This window comes from Oratosquilla oratoria, chromosome 31 (genome assembly GCF_046742065.1).
Source record: "Oratosquilla oratoria isolate Oo_2021 chromosome 31, ASM4674206v1, whole genome shotgun sequence".
Lineage (NCBI taxonomy): Eukaryota > Metazoa > Arthropoda > Malacostraca > Stomatopoda > Squillidae > Oratosquilla > Oratosquilla oratoria.
The window spans coordinates 12,471,210-12,498,081 of NC_134807.1; the positions used below are offsets into that span (position 1 = coordinate 12,471,210).

A 26,872-nucleotide genomic window follows, 5' to 3' on the forward strand; every position below is an offset into this window, starting at 1 on the left:
GCCCAGGTCAGAAGCAATGCAGCAAGACATAGTACATTCACAGCAAAGCTGCATCACTTACATGGTGACATTCTCTCTCCATTTCCTTATGTGGATATTAGAGAAGACAAGGAGAGATCACTTAGGGCTGCGTCAAATTATCATCCCACACACAACCACCCCCACCCTCTCCCTTACCTATATTATACATACATACATGCATATACCAAAGGCTTTTTCCTTCTTACAAGGGAGGTAGCCAAAAAACATACATATATACATACGAATACCAAAGGCTTTTCCCCCTTACAAGGAAGGTAGCAAAAAAAAAAAAAAAAAAAAAAAAAAAAAAAAAAAAAAAGAATAAAACCACCCCCACCCATTTCATCCCCGCAAACTCCATTCCCATCTACCCTCTTATCTTGGCTCCTTCTGGATGATGGGTCATCCCTGCATCACACACATTTCCCTTGGTCAGATGCAGTGTTGCAAGACACAGCATATCCACAGCCAGGCTACTTCATTCAATCAGCAACCCCCTCTCTGTCCCCTCATACAGAAATGGAGATGGGGAGAAATCCCTTCAGGCTGTGTCACCTATATTATATTATCTATTATCTATCTATATACCAAGGACCTTTTCCCCCTTACAAGGGGGATAGCCAAGTCAAGTCCTCTTCATCTATGAGGAGCTAATCTAAGATGAGAGGGAAGAAAGGGTGGTGGGTGGGAATGGAAGGGATGGGAATGAGTATTTACCTTTTGGACTTGGCATGATATATTGCATTTCAAAATAATTTTCACAGGAAGGATAATAAGACAAGTTCCATAACAATCTGTATATTTATTATACAAATATATCATAAGTCGGCCTTGAAATGTCCGAGCAGCCAACCACTGAAGATGATACAAGAGGGACAGACAGTAAGAAAATAGTGGCTGGAGGGTTGGATTACAGAACACATTAGGTTATTTCTCTAGCTACATCACTCCAAGAGAGAAATGGTTGAAAATTATTTGTCTCGGAAACCATTATCCTACCCAGACTTCTCACAAGAAATAAATCATCAGTTTGTAAATATTAAAATTTCATAAAAGAAATATGACTACATGCCAGATATGCACTGGCCTATACAGTTACAGAGAACATTGCCATACTATTTGATAATGACTTTGTTTTGTAATACAGTGGGATAAATACTTTCATCTTTTGTTGAAGCAATGGAGCCCGTTGGGCTACGGCAACATGTACAAGGAGATGAACAACACAGGGTACCGCTCTACTGTACTAAAGAATGGCTGACTTCATGTAGTGACAACAATATATTCACAATTCCCATCACATCTCGAGTTGTGAATATAAATATACAAAAAAAGAGAAAGTATATAAACATTTCATGGAAAGAATGAAGAAATCATAGATGCTAACCGCCTCAAGAATACGCTGCAAAATTACCAACCACACTCTCAAATTATTCAAATTCTCCAAACTGCTGATAAAATTCTACACAACCAAAACAATCACAAACTTTCATCTTTTCTAAGTATAATGTTCAGATTTATCCCAAAAGCATCAACATAAATTAAAAATATACTGAAACCTGTTGTCACCTTGGCTCCTATTTTACTAATGTAAGGCTATGAAGACTGACTCAGCTCTTGTAGTATGGAAAGATTCTCGAAGGCGCTAAAGTCAATGCCCTGGCGGGTGTCACTGAGAATACTACGAACCTGCGGAAGATCAGAGCATCATTAAATCCAGGTAATGACAGCTGTGTCTTGCTGCATTGGTTCTGGCCTAGGCAGGAGACAGGGATGACCCTTCATTTACGAGGAACTAAGATGAGAGGGGAACAATTGATGGTGGATGGGAGTGATATGGGCTGGCTATCTCCCTTATAAAGGAGGCCCTTGGCATATAGATAGATAGACGAAACGATAGCTGTTGCCATCATTTCCACCCATTCTAATTTCCTTTTCTTTCCCAACTATGTGCAGCTAAAACAGTAGTCTATATACCAAGGACTTCTTCACCTTTTACCCGTTCCAGTCATGGTATTCTTCAGAGAGACGGAAATACTCAGCCAGACAGCCTAGAGAACATCATCGTCCCCCTTACAAGGGAGGCAGCCAGCCAAGGCATGCAGCCACTCCCATCCATTCCATTTTGAAAACCATATTGATTTAGCCTAATGTTATGGACTTCCTCTCTCAGAGAGGTGGACAGTGCCTCCTAATGAAGTTTAATGTAGCATGCCCTTACTATGAACTTGCTGCCAAGCACCCTTGAACTGCCTCCACTCCTAACCTTTTACCTGAGTAGCAATGTGCTAAGCCACTCAGTCAGTGAGTGAAAATGTTAACCTGAACAAATATAAGGGGAACCCACCACATAGCTATCCTTATCTTCATTCCATTAATATAATGTGATTAAAAATTGAAGAATACATCTATCTCTATACCAAGGACTTCTTCCCCCTTATAAGAGAGGTAGCCAAGTCTAGGCATGCACCCACTCCCACCCATTCCATTCCCATCCATCACCCTTTCCTCCGTCTCATCTTAGCTCCTCGTGGATGACGGTGTCATTCCTGTTTCCTGCCCACTGCAATGCAGTAAGACAGAATATCCACAGCATTATTATTATTGTAATAATAATGATGCATTTTCTTGTTGCATTGCCTCTGTCCCAGGGCAGTGGGCTGGATATAGGGATGACACTGTCATCCACAAGAAGCTAAGATGAGAAGGAGGAAAGGGTGGGGGATGGGAGTGGATATGTGCTTTTTGAATTGGCAACCTCCCTTAAATGAACTTTTTCCCCCTTACAAGAGAGGTAGCCAAGTCAAAAGGCCACTCCCATCAATTCTGATCCCATCTACCACCCTTTCCTCCCTCTCAGCTCATGATAATAATAATAAAATAAAATTATACATTGGTATACTTACCATATTGGCAAAGAAATTGGCATGTCTTGGCTTCTCAGAGTACTTTTCAAACTGATCTAGACTATCGTGGAGCTTCAGTGTGAGGCTTTCATAATTGTTTCTCACAACCTCCAATACCTTAAAACAAAAGAATATTATTATTACAATTTTATTTTATTTTTTTTTATTCATCTATTTCCTGCTACCTGCTCTACATGGCTAGGTACTGTGTTCCTGCTGGACTTAATATCCACACATATATTTGTTACAGCATAAAAGGCATGATTTTTAAGTCACAGATACAGACCAAAGGTCCTTTTTTCCCCTTGTAAAGGAAGAGAGGGATAAGTCAAAGCATATACCCAACCCACACCCATCCAAAACTCGTACATTGTCCCTACCATCTTAGCAACCTGTCACACTGCTTAGGTCTAAACCAATGCAGTAAGACAATTGTTCCACCGCCGCCACCTCCCAGCTAGTACTGCTTTACTCCTACTTCATTATATGGTAAACCCTTTTAGCATCCACTCAGAAAATTTAATGAGCAGACAAAAATATTTCTTCATAAGCATGATTGAATTTGCGAAAAACTTAGTATTGGCAAACTATAAACACAGAGAAAATTACCCACATTGCAAACATTAAAACATCTAAACACTGTGATGCTTCCTGGCTGGGTGGGTTAAAATGTTGCTAATTCAGGCAGAGATGAAGGTGATAGCACTTTGAGCCAAGCTGCCAGTACTGTGGAACCAAACAGACTGTCACTCTAATAAAACCTGGAGTTGAAACTCCATTTTATTACAATGGCAATGTGGTACAACAAAAAAGAAACTCTGAGGTATCTTGCAAGCAGTATTGAGGTTTGGCCTATGTTTTTGTTCCTGGACAAGAGGAATTTGCCAAAGAAGCAGACTTTATATAGATTGCCAGCAAGTTGTAAGCCTCATGTTTATCTTGCAGGAGAGTTTCATAATTGTGATTGCTTCATGAGAAGACTATCAGTGGATTTTGACTACAACTGAAGAACTATGAGATTGAATAAACTTAAATATGGCTTCCACTGCTCATGGGAGGGTTGACAATTTTGATCCAAAGAAAATAAAACTTGGAAGTCTGGTTGCCAATATTGGAAACACATTTTTCTCATACAGATATCAGTGATGAGAAAAAGAAAAAGAATACATTGCTAGTGTCTTTGGGAACAGAAACTTAGTTTTGGCATGTCTCTCAGCTCCAAAACTACCAAGGGATTTGAACCCTGATCCATGCCAACATAATCATGAAGCCAAGACACTTGCAACTGAACCATGAACGATGCTTCAAAAGGACTATTCAGGTCCCTGAGCACACTCTTCATAGCTACAGCAGATGTAGTCTCATTTTCATCAAATTCTCCCATTTAGGCAAGCCCTCCAACAAGTTGTGTATTATTTGGATAAACTGAATTTTTAGAAGATCTTCCAAGGGATTTGAACCCTGACCTGTGTCGACATAATCAAGAAGCCAAAATACTAGCAACTGAGCCATGAATGATGCTTCAAAAGGACTATTCAGAGTCCCCAAGCACTCTTCATAGCTACTGCAGACATAGTCTCATTTTCATAAAATTCTCCCATTTAAACAACATCTCCCTAAATGCAAGTGACAAAGTCATGTGATATTTGCTTTAAAAATGTTCAGAGTCCTAAATCTGTTGCATTATCCTGGCCAAAAACTGAAAAAGCATGGAGCAGACTACATGTAGATTATGCTAGCCCAATAGATGGTCATTATTTTTAATTTTGATTGATGCCCATACTAAGCTTTTAGACATTCATGTCACAAAATCAACGACATCTGCTGTAACTATTGCTTGACTGAAGTGGAGGACTAGGGCTGCGATTCCTTATGAAGGACTTTTCTGAAGCGTAAGAATTCAACGTAGTTTGCCCTTACTACCAACTCCCCTCCCAATAGGCTTGGACAATCTCCACTCCTGACCTCTCACCCAGAATGACAACACTTTAAGTTGCCCATTTAGCAAGCTGCAGGGAAATACCATCAATAACTGGAAAGGAGAGCCTTGCTAATTTTCTTTAGCTGTGGAGTTGATTTTTATGTATGGCTCACAACTACCAATTTAATCCTGTGGTGAGCAATCGGGACTTATTTTCTCTAACCTCAGCCAAAGAAATTCAGCAGGAAGAGTCTCTGCTAACCTTATCAATACTGCAGAGTAGTGTATCCATTTTACTCTGGATAATGACAGGAAATTTTAAGTAATTGTAAACACTACCAATTCCACCTTCAGGAATCACAGCATTCAACCAATCTCAATTAACAACTTCCATCCTCAGGAATACTTAGTCTCACTGATATATCTATATACCAATAGGATTTTTCCCCCTATTATGGAGGTAGCCAGTCTCGATGACCACCAATTTTTTCAGTTTTGTGGTATACTTTCAGCAACGACGGGTTAATTTGTTAGTAAACAACAATTACATCTGATGCTCTATTACATGCAAAATACTAACCTGTTCCTCAGTTAAGGTTGCTACTCCATGTTCCTGACTCCACTTGTCCAGTTTTGGCGTGAAGTGATTAATAATTAACCTGGAAATGCAAAACACTATGTAGTACCTTCAACATGAAAATCAAACTTTGCAGGTTCAATAAATACATACACACATTTATCTATTTATATAACAAGAAGCTTTTTCCCCCTTATAAGGGAGGTAGCCAAGTCAAAATGCTGTGTCCTGATGCATTGCTTCTGACCCAGAGTGGTGGGCAGGATACAGGGATGACCCGTCATCAATAAGGAGCTAAAATGAGAGAGAGGAAAGGGTGGTGGATGGGAATCGAACGGGTGGGAATGAAATGGGTGGAAGTGGGTAGGTGCCTCTTGGCTACCTCCATTGTAAAGGGGAAAAGCCCTTGGTATATAGACAGATATAACAAGTTGAATGCAGGCACCCACACCACTCCCATCCATCACTAATTTGTCTTGCTTTTATCTTAACTCCTCATGGATAAAGGGTCATCCCTGTCCCCATGCCCACTGGCTGGTTCAGAATCAATGCAGCAAGACCCAGCACATCCACAGCAGAGCCAGACACTTCCCCACCCTCTGCCATATAGCATTAGGACCTTTCCCCCTTACAAGGGGGGTGACATGACCAAGGTATACACCTGCCCTTCACCCATCAAAAGTATATTATCTCAGTGCCTACACAAATGTAATTCCTTATTGCCCTCTCAAGCTAATTCCACCTCTTATGTTCTAAGAATTTTATCACACACATTGAAGTGTACAGCATGCTCACAAGTCATAAAATGAATAAATAAATAAACAAATATATAAACATATTTACCTGACATTTCCTAAACAATTGGTGAGCTTCTGAGCACTCTCTTTGTAATCTCCATCTGTCCTTGAGTATCTCAAACTCATTGAGTAAAGGTTCTCAAATACCTATGGATAAAGCAGCATACAGTAAATGAACAGCAAACATTTCTATAAAAAACATCATTTACCTAATTTTAAGCAGTCTACTTACAGGTTCAAAAACAAAACTAATAATTATCTTAGACCTTTGTAAAAGAAAATATCACAGTCCCATACATACATATACCAAAGGTTTTTTCCCCCTTACAAGGGAGATTGAAACACAAAGGCAAAAGCCGACAAGACTGTGAAAATCAACACCGTGTGAGATCGAAACCTTTATTGGTACAACGTTTCGCTTATTACAGCTTTTTCAAGTACTTGAAAAAGCTGTAACAAGCGAAACGTCGTACCAATAAAGGTTTCGATCTCACACGGTGTTGATTCTCACACAAGGGAGATTGCAAAAAAAAAAAAAAAAAAAAAAAAAAAAACAGGGCATAAAATCCACTCCCATCCATTCCATCCCCACACACTCCACTCCAATCCACTACCCTCTTCCCTCTTATCTTGGCTCCTCCTGGATGATGAGGCATTCCTACATTCAAAAACAAAACTAATAATTATCTTAGACCTTTGTAAAAGAAAATATCACAGTCCCATACATACATATACCAAAGGTTTTTTCCCCCTTACAAGGGAGATTGAAACACAAAGGCAAAAGCCGACAAGACTGTGAAAATCAACACCGTGTGAGATCGAAACCTTTATTGGTACAACGTTTCGCTTATTACAGCTTTTTCAAGTACTTGAAAAAGCTGTAACAAGCGAAACGTCGTACCAATAAAGGTTTCGATCTCACACGGTGTTGATTCTCACACAAGGGAGATTGCAAAAAAAAAAAAACAAAACAAAAAAACAAGGGCATAGAATCCACTCCCATCCATTCCATCCCCACACACTCCACTCCCATCCACCCCCCTCCCTTCCTCTTATCTTGGCTCCTCCTGGATGATGAGGCATTCCTACATCTCGACCACAGCCCTGGGTCAGAAGATTTTGTAAGGTGGAATTTAATGACCTTTGCCCTTGGTCTCACTCATGGCAGGATTTGAACCAGTGTCACCTTGACCTCTGTTGTATGTAACGATGCTCTAACCCCCTCATCAAGTGAACATCCTATTACATGCACATTAAAACTCATCTTGTGCCCTTCCCATCTCAGCATCCCATGGTAGAGGAGTCACTCCCACCTCCCCCATCACCACACCTACAAAACAGGGAAAAACATAAAAACTCGATACAAACCTGATGCATGCGCATTATTTCATAGTACAGCTCATCATAGCTCGATGGAGTGGAGAGGAAGGTGTCTCCATAAGTAATGAATAAATTGAAGATATTTAGGAGCTGAAAAGAAACAAGAATAATCTGTAATTGTAAAGATTCTTCTTTCCTCCCGAGTAATACATTCTCACACCCTCATTTTTCTATCCTTGTAACATCCACCATATTTCAACAATTCATCTCAAACACATTTAAATTTCTCCTTTCTGCCAACCTTAAGTTCCAAGTCTCTGTCCCATACAGTGATACTCTGACTGGTAATTCTCTATCTATACACCAAAGCTTTCTTCACCTTTATAAGAGAAGGAGCAAGTCAAAGCAAGCACCCACTCCCACCCATTCCATGTATACTGATGATATGGTTTAATGTCACAAACTCCTCCCTATCAGAAGGCTAGGACACTGCCCCTCACAGAGGGTAGCGAGGAATTTAATGAACCATGCACCTGGTTCAACTTCGTCGGTGGCAGAATTCAAACCACCATACCCTTGACCTTCGCCACAAGTAACGACGCCCGAACCCGCTCAGCCAGCGAGCTTCCATGTATATTACTGACTAATAATCCATTTATTCATCAAGGGCTTCTTCACCCTTACATGGGAGGTAGCCAAGACACTGACTGATAATAAATAACAAATATTTCTTGTGTATCTTACCAATACACAGGTACATAACCTCTCTCCTCACCTGGTGTGCTAGTTGGAAAATATTCATCTTCTTTGCAAGATGGGCTTCGTTAGTCACCAGGAACTTTGCAAGTGCAATGAGAGCAGCCCAGAGTTCCTTCCAATTGTACTGGAGCCGAACTGAGTTGCGCTTCTGATAACAAAGTAACCGATGAACTACACCAACGCTCTGCATGAACAACTCCAGTGGCAGTTTTTTCATCATGTGTGACATCATGAACTCTACCATCAAGTCTGAAATTATAATGAAATAGTGTTGGGTAAAAAGAATAAGAAATAAATAAATAAATAAATTAATAATGATAATAATAAATAAATAATAAAGTATATATGACAACCACAGAATGCCAATGCTAATGGAACAAATGGATCAACAGTTTCGGCTGTGGCCTTCCTTGGGGAGACGGGACTGCTCGGACAGACAGTCTAGGGAACGACAACAACAACAATAACAACAGTGATGTGCACCAAAGATTCTCTTTCGGCTAGTGCCTGTTAATTCTCTTCAGCTAACCTAACATTCCACCCCATACTATACAGCACATTATGGAAGGCTGTATTGTACACAATCATGCATGCCAACAACACAATATACACTCCATAAGGGGGTTGTGGGAAACCCCCATTCCAGCCGTGGCATTTCTCTGGGAGACATGACTGCTCGCCCAGACAAAGAAATGGCAACAACAACAGCTCTGGGTATGATGGGAACAAACCTTTCACTGTTGCAGCAAAGTGACAATCATTTATGCTTCTGCCATGCAATTCCGTTCACACACACAAAAAACAGATACCAAGGCTTTTTCCCCCTTACAAGGGAGGTAGCCAAAAAGGAAAAGGCATAAAATCATTCCCCCCCATTTCATCCCTGAATACACTCCATGCCCCTCCACCCTCCCTCTCATCTTAGCACCTCCTGGATGACAGGTCATCACTGCACCTTGTCCACTGCCCTGGGTCAGAAGCGAAGCAAAAAAAAAAAAAAAAAAAAAAAAAAAAAAAAAAAAAAAAAAAAAAAAAAAACACATACACACAAAATGAATGAGGTAACAGTGAGGGCTAAAACTATACATGACTTTAAGAAAAAACTGAGAGCAGAAAGATACAATAGTGGGTCACTATGAGCATACCTCTTCCCACAAAATACAACTTGGTACAACTAGGTAAATACACACACCAAAGACCATTTCTCTTGTATCACGGGGCTGCCCAGCCAAGGCATGCACCCACCCTTCACCCTTCCCACACTCCTAGATGAAGGGTCATCCCTGCCCCTGTCCAGTACCGGGATCAGAAGCAATGCAGTTAGACACAGCACTTCCACAGCAGGGCCTGACATCCATAAATGGTTTACCTCTACCATTTCATTACATGGCAACCCCCAACCCCTCATCCACCCATAGATTTACAAAACAGACATGAAGAAATCCCTTTCAGCCACATCAATCTATCACCCATTCACAACAGAAATAAAACTATCTAGCTATATAACAAGGGCTTTTCCCCTTTATAAGGGAGGTAGTCAAATCAAAAGGTATACAACACCCACTCTCATCTACCACCCTTTCCTCCCTCTCACCTTAGCTCCTCTTGGATGAAGGTTTTCTGTCTGTACATCAAAAGCTTTTACCCCTTTGTAAGGGAGGTAGTCAAGTCAAAGGCATTAATCTACTTCCATCCTTTTCATTCCCATCCACCACTGTTTCCCCACTCTCATCTTGGCTCCCGGGTCATCCCTGTCTCCCACCCACTGCCCTGGGTCAGAAGCAATGCAACAAAACATGGTATATCCACAGCAAAGCTGCTTCACTTAATTGGGCCCCCCCCCTCCCCCCACCTCCGTCCCCTCATGTGGGAAATAGAGAAAATGGAGAGAAATCTCTTTTGAGTTCTGTCAAAATATCATTCACACAACACCTCTCTACTCCCCCATCCCCCACCCCCTCCCAACCTTGCATCAAAGTATCATCTATACACAACCATTCTCCACTCACCCCTATCTCCTACCCTCTCCCTTCCTTGCTCAGCAGACATTCCCCACTTCCTCAAAGCCCCTTTCATCCAATCTATCCAGCTCATCCTTGGTCATCCCTTCAAGTTCACTTCATCCACCTCTGCCTTCCACACTTCTTTTATTAATCTTTTTTTTTTCTACTTATTCTTTCATGTGTCAGAAATAAAACACTTAAATTCTTTCTATGTGTCAGAAATACATACATATACCAAGGGAGGGAGCCAAAAAGGAAAAGGAATAAAATCATTCCCACCCATTCCATCCCTAAATACATTCCACACACCCTCCACTCTCCCTCTTATCTTAGCACCTCCTGGATGACGGGTCATCCCTGCACCTTGTCAGAAATAAAACACTTAAATTCTTTCGATGTGTCAGAAATAAAACTAAGAGAAATCACAAAGAAAAAAAATGGTTCCCCTACCTAATACAGCACAGGCCAAAGGTCTTGCATGTGTGGTCTTCTCAGGGAGAATCTTCCGATGCCGCATCGGAAGACGATGCAGAGGAACTGTGAAGACTAGGTTGGCATCATGGAGAAGAAGGTCGCAGTACTGGTCCTCCGCAATACACGTTATTATGACAAAGCATAATTTGACATTGTTTAAACTTTCCTCAGTCTTAGTATCCTGCATTACTAATGAGCTGTAGTCAATCAAATAAAGAACCAGAAATATATTGTTTGGTAGGGTACCAGTGTCAAAAAATAAATAAATAAATAAATATATATATATATAATAAATAAAACACAATCATTATCAACATGAGTTCAATGAACACATCTTACACTAGCTGCCACACGATCATCTTACATTGCAGAGTAGAGCCTGGATTATGTGACAAATGATACACTCACATTTATTGACACATTATAAAAATTACACCATTCAACCCAAGAACCTCTCCATCACTAAAATGAAGTTCTTTATCATAAACAAGAACTTAATATATAAAATGGCTACCATGCCTATATCAATGTTCAAGAAAATAACTCACCAATATTCCAGAAATGTAACAAGAAGATTAGTTGGTTGTATTGACACCTCCAATTCATTTTTATTATTTGCTGATTCACCATTCTGATTCCCCTGTTCGTCTGTTGACGGTGGGGTAGTCCCTCGGTCGAGCGTGTTTGCGGGAGATGGAGGAGTGGAGGGGTCAGTTGCTGTGGTGAGGGCTGTGATGAAGTTGCGATTAAGATGGACTGCTTCGTAGAGGGCCAGCAGGAAGGAATCATTGGCTCTAAGTTGGTCAAGATGGAAATTGACTATTTTAGAGACCTGCTACTAATACTTACACCTTACCTAGCTCTTGTGTAAGTGCTTTGACAGAGGCACTAAAAACAAAACTCTATATGAAATAAATTTACCAAATAGTCATAAACCATACATATACATGTATTATTCATGACCTTATCTAGTAAAATATTTTCTTAAAATATTCTTTTTACTGCCAATGTCAATATAGATTGAGAGAGTCATGAATATGAAAAACAAATGAAATATGAATATATGAACATGAAAATGAGAGAGAATGCAAGGGTTGTGGGCTGGGGATAGGAGATGATTAAAGAAAATGGAGAAAAATGGGAGACAAGCCAGTTGTTGTTTGCTGATGACACTATGCTTGTAACAGGATCACAGGAGGGAATAAGGAAGTCAGTGACGGATTTTAGGAAGGTGGACAAAAGAAGGAAGTTGAAGATAAATGTAGGTAAAAGTCAGGTGATGAGATGTACAAGAGGAGAGGATAGCAGCAAATTGGAAGTGAGTATTAACCCCTTCCATACGGTGACGCCTACGTAGGCGTCATGAGGAGCAAGTGGGTACGCGAGGATGCCGATGTCGGCGTCTTGATTATATTTATTGTAGTCGTACCTGCGTGACCCCCATACTCTGTAAACTGGCTTCATCATATTTTCTATGGTTATCAAAATTCACAGGTGAAAGAGAGAACAATCGATACAGCCATGACTTTATTTTTTATAATGCGAGTATTATGACGCAACATCGTACGTCTGGCAGCTAATGCTGCCCGCGAGATTTTGGCCCGGAGTGAAGTGGTTAAGGGAGAGAGACTGAAGGAAATGGATAGGTTTAGATACTTGGGGGTGAATGTGGTGGGAAAGGGAGGAGTGGAGGTGGAGACAGAATGTAGATTGATAGAAGCAAGTAAATGCCTAGGGGGATTAAAGTGTAATGGAAAATAGACATTTGGGAATGGATGCTAAGAGGAGATTTTATGAAGGAGTGATTGTGCTGACAGCACTGTATGGGGCAGAAACTTGGAACATAAGAGAAGAGATTAAATGTGTTTCAGATGAAATGCCTGAGAAGTACCGTAGGTAATACTAGGCTGGATAGGGTGAGAAATGAGGAGATGAGGAGATTGGGGCTGGAAAAGGAGTTGGGAGATAGGGTTGATGAAAGAGTATTGGGATGGCTTGGACACTTGGAAAAAATGTGTGAAGAAAGATTAGTAAAAGAGGTGTGGAAGGCCAAGGTGGATGGAATGAAATTCTTAAATAAGATATAAATAAACAAATAAAAAATAACTAAAGGAATAATTAAATAAAAAATTAAAAATAGAATGAACAAATTATCCTCACCATAACATTCCCAAGGTGGAATAAACATGTCAAATCTTTGTAATCATTCCATGTTATATATTACCCACTACATTTACTGCTTGATAACAATGGAGTAAAGCTTTAATCAAATTTCATGCGAACTATGTAAAGCATAGCTAACCACAAGAGGAGAGTGAAATGTTCATTTTTTTTGGTGTATGTTTTACTCACTTGATGTGCTCATTTCTTGTGGCCATTTCCTCCGATACAAACATGGAGCCAACCATGGACGTAAGTGAAGCAAACCAACCCGACCCATGTGGCTCCATAAAATGTGCGGAGTATTTATGGTTGAATTCCGTAAGTGAGGCAGTGATCACCTGTGAAGCAATACATTATTACAATACAGTACATGATTTAGTTTAATGTCACAAACTCACCCTACATGGATACATACTTACATACACACACACACATGGATACATACTTACATATACACACACCCAAGGACCTCTTTCCCCCTTATAAAGGAGGTAGCCATCCAAGGTACGCACCCACTCCCATCCACTATTTTCTACATACATACATATACCAAAGACATTTTTCCCCCTTACACGGGGGGTAGCCAAAAAGAAAAAAACACAGAAATCACTCCCACCCATTTCATTTCCCATATATTCTATTCCCCTCCACCATCCTCCCTCCCTCCTATCTTGGCACCTCCTGGATGACGGGCCATCCCTGCATCCCTGCATCCTGTCCACTGCAGGATAACTGGAAATCAAAGATATAGATTAAGTTGGAACCGTACATGAATTTGAGTCTAGGTATATTAGAAAATTAGAAAATAAAGAGACAGAACTCAACAAGCATCACTCCTTTCCTGTACACTACAATTAGGTAAATACTACCCATCATTTCTCTTTCATCTTAGCCTGCCCACTGGAACAGACTTTTCCCTGTTATTAGGAGGGTGGCTAAGTCAAAATGTACACCCACCTCACATTGCATCAACTGTAATACAATATCCGAGTACAATATACACTAGACAGGGCACAATCTGTACATAGAATCACCAAGCTGACACTCTCTACATACAGACTAATACTCATTATGTGTCTATGTACCAATAAGCTTCTTCCCTTTTATATGGGAGGTATGGTACCCAACCAAGGCATGCACCCACCCCCAACCCATACCGCTCCCATCTGGTGGTGTAACCAAAAGTGTGTTGGCCTCGCATTTGCTTAGCTGTGGGTCTGAATCCTGCACTCTTTTCCATTTCCCATATATGACTGTTACCTGCCCCTTCCTTCCTTGCATAACTGTATCATCTATACACAGCCACTCTCCACTCATCTACTGTCTTCTCCCTCCCTTGCTCAACAGACATTCCTCTCTTGCTCAACACCCCCTCTACCCCATCCATCCATCTCATCCTTGGTCGTCCCTTCAAGTTCACTCCATCCACCTCTGCTTTCCACATCTCTTTTACTAATCTTTCTTCACTCATTCTTTCCATGTGCCCAAACCATCCCAATACTCTTTCATTAGCCCTATCTGCCTTCTCCTTTTCCACTCTTACTCTCTTCCACACCTCCTCGTTTCTCACTCTATCCAACCTAGTACATACATATACCAAGGGCTCTTTCCCCCTTACAAGAGAGGTAGCCTAAGTCAAAAGGCATAATGCCACTCCCATCCACCACCACTCCCTCCCTCCCTCTCATCTTGGCTCTTCATGGATGCCAAGTCATCCCTGCATCTCGCCCATCACCCTGGGTCAGGAGCAATGCAGCAAGACACAGCACAGCCACAGCAAGGCCACTTCATTTAATCAGCGACCCCTACTCTCCGTCCCCTCATCCAGACAAAGAGAAGGCGGGGAGAAAGCCCTCCAGACTGTATCGAAATATCATTCACATATAACTGCTCTTTGTAACCCTATGGGTACATTCCTATGAGAAGTCACTAGCTACAAACAGAAAATGGGTTACCTGTCCGTAGCCATTCAGGATGAGCTCATCATCGAGCAAGGAAAGCTGGACGGTATACGGATTAGTCATCTCATGCTTGCGGTAATTGACCATCAGCATAAGATAGAGCACAGCTTCTGGGCCATGCTGATTCCGGGTGCTTGAATGACTTAGTAGCTGTCGAAAGAAATCAACCCATTATTGAGCATGTCTCAGTTACGCATGAAAATTGTGAGAGCAGATGCTATCTTTGTTAACCTGTTTACTATGTCATGGTGTATATAACTTTATTCTGTCTACTGCCTGGCTACTTTATTCAGCTGTGTGTCCCACAGATCCTCATTAATAACAGAGGTTAAATCCATTTCATTGAATTCCTATATCAGGTTGCATCAACCAAAATAAAGTCTAGGATAGATAACACTATACTGAATAACACAAAATTTTTGAAACACATATTAAACATAATAGATAGCATTTGCCATGCACACAATGAGTAACAACAACCACATAAGCATATCACTATACAAAACAAGTTGACAGCATAATCTTTCTGAAGCACATATTACACATATATAATAAATTGTGAAATTGCCATGTACACAATGAGTAACAATGACCACAAAACTATACCACTATACATAACAAGTTAACAGCATAAACTTTCCGAATCACATATTACATACATATACCAAGGCTTTTTCCCCCTTACTAGGGAGGTAGCCAAAAAGGACAAGGCATAAAATCATTCCCACCCATTCCATCCCTGAAAACACTCCACACCCCTCCACCCTCCCTCCCATCTTAGCACCTCCTAGATGACGGGTCATCCCTGCACCCTGTCCACTGCCCTGGGTCAGAAGCAGTGTCACAAGACACAGCACATCCACAGCAAGGCCGCTTCATTAAATCAGCGACCCCCCCTCTCCGTCCCCCCATATAAAGGAGAGGACGGGGAGAAATCCCTTCGGGCTGCATCAAAATTTTGCTCACACACACTACCTCACCCCCCCATTCCACCTCATGCATCACAACATCTTCCATATACAACCATTCTCCATTCACCCCTGTCTTCTGTCCTCTCCCGTCCTTCCTCAACAGACATTCCCCTCTTCCCCAAAGCCCCCTTCACCCCATCCATCCATCTCATCCTAGGACGTCCCCTCATGTTCACTCCCTCCACATCTGCCTTCCATACCTCCTTTACTAGTCTTTCTTCACTCATTCTTTCCATGTGTCCAAACCATCCTAATACTCTTTCATCAACCCTATCTCCCAACTCCCTTTCCACTCCTGTTCTCTTCCTCACCTCCTCATTTCTCACACTATCCAGCCTAGTACATACATACATATACCAAGGCTTTTTCCCCCTTCCAAGGGAGGTAGCCAAAAAGGGAAAGGCATAAAAACACTCCCACCCATTTCATCCCTAAATACACTCCACACCCCTCCCACCCTTCCTCTCATCTGAGCACCTCCTGGATGACGGGTCATCCCTGCACCCTGCCCACCGCCCTGGGTCAGAAGCAGTGTCGCAAGACACAGTACATCCACAGCAAGGCCGCTTCATTTAATTGGCGACCCCCCCTCTCCGTCCCCCTTTGCATATAAGGAGAGGACGGGGAGAAATCCCTTCGGGCTGCGTCAAAAATTACTCACACATACTACCCCACCCCCCACCCCCCGCCCATTCCTCCTCATGCAGTCACAACATCATCCATATACAACCATTCTCCACTCACCTCTGTCTTCCGTCCTCTCCCTTCCTTCCTCAACAGACATTCCCCTCTTCCCCAAAGCCCCCTTCACCCCATCCATCCACCTCATCCTAGGACGTCCCCTCATGTTCACTCCCTCCACATCTGCCTTCCATACCTCTTTTACTAGTCTTTCTTCACTCATTCTTTCCATGTGTCCAAACCATCCTAATACTCTTTCATCAACCCTGTCTCCCAACTCCCTTTCCACCCCTGTTCTCCTCCTCACCTCCTCATTTCTCACTCTATCTAGCCTAGTACATACATACATATACCAAGGCTTTTTCCCCCTTCCAAGGGAGGTAGCCAAAAAGGGAAAGGCATAAAAACACTCCCACCCATTTCATCCCTAAATACACTCCACACCCCTCCCACCCTTCCTCTCATCTGAGCACCTCCTGGATGACGGGTCATCCCTGCACCCTGCCCACCGCCCTGGGTCAGAAGCAGTGTCGCAAGACACAGTACATCCACAGCAAGGCCGCTTCATTTAATTGGCGACCCCCCCTCTCCGTCCCCCTTTGCATATAAGGAGAGGACGGGGAGAAATCCCTTCGGGCTGCGTCAAAAATTACTCACACATACTACCCCACCCCCCACCCCCCGCCCATTCCTCCTCATGCAGTCACAACATCATCCATATACAACCATTCTCCACTCACCTCTGTCTTCCGTCCTCTCCCTTCCTTCCTCAACAGACATTCCCCTCTTCCCCAAAGCCCCCTTCACCCCATCCATCCACCTCATGTTCACTCCCTCCACATCTGCCTTCCATACCTCTTTTACTAGTCTTTCTTCACTCATTCTTTCCATGTGTCCAAACCATCCTAATATTCTTTCATCAACCCTATCTCCCAAATCCTTTTTCACCCCTGTTCTCCTCCTCACTTCCTCATTTCTCACTCTATCTAGCCTAGTAACCCCCACCATACTTCTCAGACACCTCATCTCAAACACATTCAAACTCCTTCTCTCTTCTTCTCTTATGTTCCACGTTTCTGCCCCATACAGTGCTGTTGGCACAATCACTCCTTCATACAGTCTCCTCTTCGCATCCATTCCCAAATGTCTATTCCTCATTACACTCTTCAAACCACCAAGGCATTTACTCGCTTCTCTCAATCTACATTCTACCTCCACCTTCACTCCACCTTTTCCTGCTACACTTGCACCCAAGTATCTAAAACTATCCACTTCCTCCAGTCGCTCTCCCTTAATGTTCACTTTCAGTCTACTGCCACTTTCACCCCTTGTACATCTCATCACCTTACTTTTACCCACATTTATCTTTAGCTTTCTTCTATCACATACTCTCCCAAACTCTGCCACCAGCTTCCTCAATCCCTCCTCTGACCCTGCCACAAGCGCAGTGTCGTCTGCAAACAACAGCTGGCTCACCTCCCACTTTTCTCCATTTTCTTTAACCATCTCCAATCCCTGACTCACTACCCTAGCATTCACCTCTCGCACCACCCCATCCATGTATAAGTTGAACAGCCAGGGCGACATAACGCATCCTTGACGAAGTCCCACCTTTACTTCAAACCACTCACTCTCTCCATTTCCAATCCTAACACATGCTCTACTACTCACATAAAAACTCTTGACAGCTCCCAAAAGCTTTCCTCCTATCCCATAAATCTGCATAACCTCCCACAGTGCCTTTCTGTCTACCCTATCATAAGCCTTTTCCAGATCCATAAAAGCCCAAAAAACATCCTTCCCCTTTCCTATAGCTTTCTCACATAGCTGTCTTACCACAAAGATCTGATCTACACAACCTCTACCCGTCCTAAATCCACACTGTTCCTCACCAATTACTCCTTCTGTTCCTCTCCTAATCCTCTCAATTAAGATTCTCCCATAAGCCTTCCCTACTACACTCAACAGGCTAATCCCTCTGAAATTACTACATTCACACTTGTCCCCTTTTCCCTTGTACAGAGGAACTATACAGGCACTACTCCAGTCCTCCGGTACTCTACCCTCTCTCCAGCAAACATTAAATAATCTCACCAACCAGTCCACCACCACTGAACCTCCCTTTTTCAGACATTCTGCATGACATCCATCCAGACCAGGTGCCTTACCTGCTTTCATCATCTTTACAACTGCCTTCACCTCATCCTTCCTTATTTCTCCTCCATTCTCCTCACTCATCACTCTCATTTTCTTCGTATTTCCCACTGCAGCTATCTTTCCCTCCCTATCCTCCTTCACATTCAGCAACTCCCTAAAATATTCTGCCCATCTTCCCCTCACTGCCGTCTCTTCCATTATCAACTCTCCATCTGTACCTTTTACCTTTTCTTCCCTACTTGATTCGCCTCCTCTTCCTCTCTTAATTTCTTTCCAAAACATCTTTTTATTACTTTCAAAATTTTCTGTCATACTCCTACCCCATTTCACATCTGCTCTCCTCTTTGCCTCCTTTACCTTTTGCTTTACTTCTCTTTTCTTTTCTTTGTACGTCTCATATGACTCCCCTGTCCTCTTTTGTAACCAATCTGTGAATGCTCGCTTCTTCTCTTCTACAACCTTCTTTGTTTCCTCATCCCACCATTCACTACCCTTTCTTCTATTTCCCCCTGTCCTTCTTGTTCCACACACCATCCTTGCACACTTTAAGACTCCCTCCTTGAACCATCCCCATTCCTCCTCCACACCCATCTCTGCTCTATCCTTAACTCCCTCCCACTCCTCCTTCAGCTTCTTTTCGTACTCCTTCTCCTTTTCCTTTTCATTCAAGGAGTTCACTCTAAGAACCTCCCTACCTTTTGTCCCTTTCCTCCTTCTCCATCTACCCTCCACTCTCAACTTACCTTCCACCAAAAAATGATCTGATATTCCCCCACCCTCTCCCCTTAGCACATGTACATCCTTAACTCTTCCTATCATAATCCTATTTACCACTACATAATCCATTAGCGCTCTATCTACCACCCTTCCCTCCACCACCCTCTCCCATGTGTACTTATGCTTGACTTTCTTCCGAAACACTGTATTTGCTATCATCAACTCTCTTTCTAGACACATTTCCACCATCAACTCTCCACTACGATTCTTTCCTGGAACTCCACACTTCCCAACCACTCCATCGATTGGACCGTTTCCCACTCTAGCATTAAGGTCTCCCAGTACTATTACATTGACATTTCTTCCTAAACCCTCTATGCACTCATTTAAATCTATCCAAAAGGCCTCCCTTTCTTCCATGCTCTTCTCACTGCCCGGCCCATATGCACTTACAAAGACCCACATCTCCTTTCCCAGTTTCACCTTCATCCACATTATCCTTGAGGAAACCTCCTTCCACTCCACTACCCCTTTACCTATCTCCTCACTTACTAGAATAGCCACCCCTTCCCTCCCTCGCCCTCTCTTCACTCCTGATAACCTCCCACTTACACTCCCAAACATACACTCACCCTTCCCTTTCAACTTAGTTTCACTCAAAGCCAACACATCCAACTTTCTTCTCACAAACATACTACCTATCTCTTCCCTTTTACTCTCATCTGTACCACATCCACGCACATTAAAAGACCCAAACCTTAGGGTGCTGGCCCGAGGCCCGCCAGCACCCCTTATGCCTTTTCTTTTCATTTTAGGTAATTGCCCCTTGGGGCTACAGGGAGAAGGATGCCTAGTCCCTCTCCCCGTCCCTTTCTTCTCGCCTCTTACGATCCAAGTGGGAAAACTTGGTGGCAGTATTCTTTTCCCCCACCACAGGGAATTCCCCCAATCAGAAAGAGAATACTCAGAGAAATGGTACAGGACAGCAACAAGGGGTTGGGGGACAGCATAACGGAGGGACAGTCGTAGTATAAAAGTGTCATCATTTCTCTATGAACAGAATTTCTTCTATCATAGACAAAATGATGTGTGACTCTGGTCCGTAGGGGCGCCCCATATATACCCTAAAGTATCGACTGCATGCTACTTTGCCACAATAACAAGCAGCCAATACCCCAGCCTAGTAACCCCCATCATACTTCTCAGACACTTCATCTCAAACACATTCAAGCTCCTTCTCACATATTACATGTATATAATAAATTACAAAGTTGCCATGCACATAATGAGTAACAATGACTGGATAACCATACCTGTATAACAGCATCAAAATTGCAGTTGATGGTAAGGTACTCAAGCACAGTATTTTGACTAATGTTGTCTGTACCTGTGGCTAAAACTAGGAGGAATTTGAGGGTAAGGGACTTCAAACTGTCACAGAATTCACCTGAAATGAGAGAAATGCCACTTTAGTTCTAGAACAAATAACTACAGGTGTGTTTAGTTAAACTAAATTTAGCAATATCACCATTTTGCTTTTGACCCAGGCAGTGGACAGGAGACAGGGATGACCCTTCATCCACAAGGAGCTAAGATGAGAGCGTAACAAGGGTGGTGGATGGAAGTGGAGTGGGTAAGGAGGGGTGCTTGCTTTTGACTTGGCTACTTCCCTAATATGGAAGAGAACCCTTGGTATATAGATGATAAATCACCATTTTCAAAATCCTCACAGGAAGGATATGTAGAGTCAAGAGCAAAAGTTTTGACCCATGCTGACAGATCTTACAATTTCAATATAAATATTTTGTTGAGTATGTTCTATATATTACTAAGGGTTACTAGGCTGGATAGAGAAATGAGGAGGTGAGGAGGCAGGGTTCAAACTGCCTTCACATTGATCTCGGTCATGTGTAGCAACGTCCTAACCCGAATGGCCAGTGAGTGCCATTACTTTGTGAAATACAGTACTACCTCTCGTTAATGGACGTTAATTAGCTGTGCTTGTGGTGTTTTCGCTGTGTTTTCGAGTGGTTTTTGGGTGGCATAGTGATTGCATGCACTAAACAACAGCACCAAAAACACCGCAAACACTGCTAATTAACATCCGTTAATAAGAGGTCTCACTGTAATGCACACAATACACATCTCAATGAAGGGGACACTTCATTCTTTTCCCTGAAAGACTTAAATACCTGTGAGGAAGTTTGAGCAGTAGTCCAGCAAGAGCTGCATTTGATCTTCAGCTGCATCAAAACCAATTAGGATGTTGATGAAATCGAACCCAAAATCCCCCTGCATCTTTCGATATAAGCCTCGTACTAAACTGCACAATGTCTGCAAATTTTAGCACAGTCTTAAACAAGTGACCTGTATATAAATATTATTATCATCTACATTATATTATCTATATTATTATCTATAAATCATATACCCAATGAATTAATGATGGGGGGAAAATTCACTTAATAATCACTTACCAACAGTGCATTGACAACACGTATCTGATGCTCATGAGAAAGAGTCTCGACACATTTTGCAAACAATGTGTTAATATTTTCTTTCAGGTTCTGAAGTTGGTCTGATGTGCATCTACTTATTTCCCCTTCCAGGGCTGACATCTTTGGCTATTGGAGAAACAAAATAAAAATTATTGATTGATCCATGTATACCTGAATTCCATTCCTTCTGGACAGATATTTCTACCTAATTCAGGTGAGTTCCTTTTTCTTCTTCTGTATTTTCATATGATTATGATTTTTTTTTTTTTCAAAGTGCTTTCTGCAGGACGTCAGAGAGAATCGTCTCCCTCTAGAGGTGAAGCCTTGAGGGGCAGACACTCTGCCCCTTGACTGGGCCCAAAATCTCCATCAACTTCAACTCTATGTCCTCTACATTTTCACATGTGGGGAACGGACAACCAACAACTGCTCTACTACTACTACTACTACTACACACCAGTGAAACAGAACCTGTCCCCACACTAATACAACACAGACATATTCAGTCATGGGAGTGCAAGTGCCAGTCACTGTTTTATAATAATTCCAGCATTTTGTTGGACTAGCATGGCAATGATCATGCTTCACCTGGATTGTGTGTATTTTGAATTATATTTTCACATGCCCATATTTGGGGTGATGGGAGGGAGTAATTCAAACCAACCAAAGTCAAGATCACTCTGGTCTAGAATCTGGGCCTTGATAGTACTATTATCATGCAGCATTAGTAGTAGTAGCAGTAGTGGTAGTAGATATAGTACAAGTAGTAGTAGTAGTAATGATACTTCTTTATACCAAAAATGTAAAAGATATAAATGGTGCTTACAAAATAGATACAGTACTGCTACATAATGTAATAGTGGTAGCAGAAGCATTATGCTTAAAAAGCACATAAAAATGTTTAAATCATTAACATCCACAGAAAAAATGGCAATGTAATATCTACACTTAGTATATAGATATTACACTGACATCTTTGGGTACCTCCCTTATACATACATATACCAAGGCTTTTCCCCTTACAAGGGAGGTAGCCAAAAAGAAAAAGGCATAAAATCATTCCCACCCATACCATCCCTAAACACTCCACTCCCCTCCACCCTCCCTCTTATCTTAGCAACTCCCTTATAAGGGAGAAAAAGTCCTTGGTATATAGATACATAAATAATATCTACACTTGATCTACTAACCTTTAGTAGAAAAAGATCTTCCCAGAAGCGCGGGTTACTGGCCACTGGGTCGGACCCATGGAAGAGGTCTTCATACATCTGCACCACCTTCTCCTTGAGGTGGCGCCTCACCACGCCAACAGGCTTCAACTTGCTCCCCATCTTGTCTAAGCTCCTCCTCCTCCTCCTCCTGCCTTAAAGGTTGCTGGCCAGGAGGGCAAGGAGCATAAATCTGGAAAAGGGGTGAAAAGTAAGTAATCAATATATCCGTTATCCTGTTCTTGCTTCCAGACTTCAAGTAACCAGCAACAGCCTCCAGAAGGGACCATAAGTCACTCATGGAAGATGTGTTGCTCTCTGGGGATTGTTAGTATGGGGCATTGTAGTATTAGGTGTCATGTCCTCTGTGTAGTGGATGCGTCTCAGAATAATAATAGTGAAGTTCAGAATTCTGTCTAATCACCTAAACTACACCAGGTTCCTTACAAAACTAAAAGAAGTACACCGGATTATAATCAACAACAAAATATAAAGTTTACACATCAGCTTTTAGAATTGGTTGAAATGACCCAAAACTAATGCCCAAGTTCTAAGAAAGCTCTATGATAATAAGAACAATTTTCATACAGTACAACCAACAGTGGATCAACCTTTTCTTCACTCCTACTTGTTTGTGGCTCCTCAGAACATGAGTCAGTCATGAGGTAAAAATCTGCTCAGTGGCATGCAGCTGATACTTTAGGGTCTATATGGAGTGCCCCTATGGACCAGAGCCACACATCATTTTCTCTGTTAGAGGAAATCTCTACTCATAAAAGAAATTGTGCTACTTTATTATTCTGTAACTGTCCCTCTCACTCTTAATACTGTCCTGTACCACTTCTCTGAATATTTATTTTCTTTTTCACCAAACTCTGTGGTAAGGGAGAAAGAATACTGACACCGAGTGTTCCCACTTGAGTTGTAAAAGGCGATTAAAATGGGACGGAGGATATGAGTAGACATCCTGCTCTCTGTAGCCCCAAAGAGGACATTCCTAAAAAAAGCAAAGGCATAAGAGGGTCTGGGAGGAGTTTTCCAACCAGATCCTTAAAACTTGGGTCTTGGTATATAAATACACTAACGAGTTCTACTTTATTTTTACCAGAAAATTTCTCAATTACAGGGCAACAGAAAAATACAAATGATAAATGCCTAAATGCATACAACATCATGACTGAATTATAAGCTGTCAAAAATCAAGTACTACTGAGGCAAGTGGGTACAACCCCAAGTAAATGATTAGTTTGTCTTTTACAAATGAAAATAACCCAACCTACCCTACACTAGGAGTATGTAATTTGTCACTAATAACCAGAGTTTCCATAAAGGCAAAACTGTGCCAAAGAGTCCCTGAGATTAATGGAGAGATTTAAGCAGTAGTGAAATGGAGGAATAGTAGAGTTCGAAATTGATTAGCATTCTTCTTGGAGTAGATATTAGTTTCCAATTACAATAAACTTTAATTATTGTGGAGAACTCTCTGACCAGCTTTTCCTCACCCACCCTCATTCCTGTGAGGACTCCAAGTGAGTGGGCGTGGAGGTTCCAGTCCAGCTAGTAACATATAAATTTTATCACTTTAGAAATTAATTGATGCTATAATCATTCATTTCATTTTTTGTATTGGGAGTAATTCCTTTAATAAACAAAGAAATTATCTATGAGGTAAAAAAAGATGAAAATGAAAATCATTTACTTTGACTAGCAAGGGCAATAAAGTCACCTACTTTTGGGAAGCACTATTTCCGCTTTTGCTGCAGTAACCTTCCTACAATTTATTACTGCTGGAAGTTACATGAACTGTGATATAAACAAATCTCTGACTAGATAACATTCTTAGTTAACTAATCAAGATGTGAATGTAATTTCTTAACACTGGTTTGCAAGGTACATGTCACTACGATTACAAGATTCTTGGTAAGTTCTTTCTGATGTTCTGGCAAGTATGGTCTACTCGCCCTTTGCTTTCAGTCATATTGCTTACCAACAACTACAGTCAACTCTGATCAAGTTCAATTTTCTTTGTTGAAATTGGCAAAAATAAATTATTTGTACCACATTTTATCAAATTGACTATAGTTGTGAGTAAATAGACCACCCACTGTTAGTGTCTTTGGGGCATCTCCACCCTCAATTGGGCTATTGTTACTCATAAGTAAAATTTTCTTATAAGTAATTTCATCAGATAAAATAATTTGCTAAAAGCAGGGACACAAAAAATCAATATTCTTGTATGAAGGAAAAGAGCAATGACATCCCACTTTCCTTGTCATTTCATGTAAATACTAGATATATGTTAACATGCATTTTACTTTGATAATGTTGTAACTATGTGGAGTACGATACACAACTATATCATTAGTTTAGAAAATATTATTAAAAGAAAAATGAATACGGACATAGCAGACTTGGAAAAAATTAACTAAATTACACTACAATAGAGAATAAGAAGTGAACATGTGAATAAGAAGTGAACATGTAATGAGCATAACATTCACAACAGGAACCACACATTATCATTATCAGACATAAAGTTCCTGCCTCTCAGACATGTTATTCTGTAAGCAAAACTGTCCCAATATCAATTACAATTACCCCTGTGAAAATAGTCATATAACTTCCTTTAAAACCACTTAACTGATAGATGGATAGCTTAAGCGTCAGGCCCTATTCAACACATTTCAAAATTCTCCATATACCCTGCAACTCAGAGGAATAAGTTTTTGGGGCGTATATCTGCAAACGGCCCAAACATCACCTAAAAATTGTAAACATCATCCTTCTTGGGAAGATTACGAATCCTTTGATTCCGTACCGATTCATCAGTTTTCCAAGTTCACTGATATTTCCTATGGAGCCACAATCAATATTTACATCTTCTGATAAATCACCTATGACACCTGTTTCCGAACCTGCAATTAACCGAGTCCAAAGATTTGGTTAAGTGCTACACCTTTCGCGTTTATTTGATCATGACACTATAAACCCAAGCAAACTGTCACGTTTAGTAATACACAACCTTGCAATTAGGTTTTTCCATAACGCAAATACCTCCATAACTGTTGCATATACGCAAAAACTAACCTTCTTACACTCGTACTAGATACGCATACCTCGTACCAAAACACAACTTTGCTGGATTGAGCTTCACATTACTTCGATCATGGTGATCAGCATCACGATACTACACATTAAGAATATTGTACATACACGCCAGAGATATTATCTTAGTGAAATATTAACAATTAAATTAAAAACAACTTTAAAGAAGTACAATTTACCGTAATCCTTACTCAACGCCTTGGATAAGATGACGCATAAACAACTGTCAGCTGTAACAACAACAGATGAGGCAAGACTTCCGCCAAGTATCGAATGGTTTTCCTGTAAATAAAAGTGCCAAACACTCTATTATAATATTTACTTTACAGAGTAGGAAAGTAGGGTTTCCATAAGCAGTCTTATTACCAATGCTGATCTAAACCCAAACATCTTAAGCGAAAGGAAACTCTAGGAAAAAATAATGTGCAAACAAGTACGAAGAGTTTATTTAGCATGTTTTTACGTGACTATTTATCCGGTCATCACCTTACGAGAGTTGAGACTGCGTGGATAGCCTTGAGTACTGTAACAACTACAAGAGCTATATCGATTAAGAGATGAAACTCAAGCAGGTCTTGTGAGATAAAGAAATCGGGGACATTTCGCACGCACTCAGTCACAGGACTATATGCC

General features: G+C 41.3%; 1 protein-coding gene across 5 annotated transcripts; it reads right to left on the reverse strand.

Moving 5' to 3' along the window:
* Positions 1–808: 808 nt before the first annotated feature.
* LOC143041444 (armadillo-like helical domain-containing protein 3) lies at positions 809–26,524 on the reverse strand. Of its 5 annotated transcripts, none has more exons than XM_076213315.1 (16): positions 26,419–26,524; positions 23,117–23,327; positions 21,906–22,052; positions 21,621–21,762; positions 20,742–20,875; positions 14,897–15,052; positions 13,620–13,673; positions 13,131–13,279; positions 11,327–11,572; positions 10,755–10,975; positions 8,318–8,550; positions 7,591–7,692; positions 6,269–6,369; positions 5,429–5,507; positions 2,928–3,044; positions 809–1,710 (listed from the first exon to the last, which is right to left on the reverse strand). In XM_076213315.1, the coding sequence occupies exons 2-16, from the start codon at positions 23,255–23,257 to the stop codon at positions 1,618–1,620; spliced, it is 2,115 nt and encodes a 704-aa protein (XP_076069430.1). In that variant the 5' UTR covers positions 23,258–23,327; positions 26,419–26,524; the 3' UTR covers positions 809–1,617. The 5 variants fall into 5 exon arrangements, with proteins under 5 accessions (XP_076069430.1, XP_076069433.1, XP_076069431.1 ...); XM_076213318.1 differs by having other exon boundaries at positions 26,431–26,492; XM_076213316.1 differs by lacking the exon at positions 26,419–26,524 and adding an exon at positions 26,222–26,354.
* Positions 26,525–26,872: the final 348 nt, after the last annotated feature.

Bases quoted from the DNA above. Each gene is read 5' to 3' on its own strand.
- LOC143041444 (XM_076213315.1), bottom strand. From the start codon at position 23,257: ATGGGGAGCAAGTTGAAGCCTGTTGGCGTGGTGAGGCGCCACCTCAAG. The intron at 13,674-14,896 runs GTAACCCATTTT...TTTGATTTCCAG, and splicing joins TCCTGAATGGCTACGGACAG to TTATCCTGCAGTGGACAGGA. The intron at 8,551-10,754 runs GTAGGGGAACCA...TTATAATTTCAG, and splicing joins TTTGGCCTGTGCTGTATTAG to ACTTGATGGTAGAGTTCATG.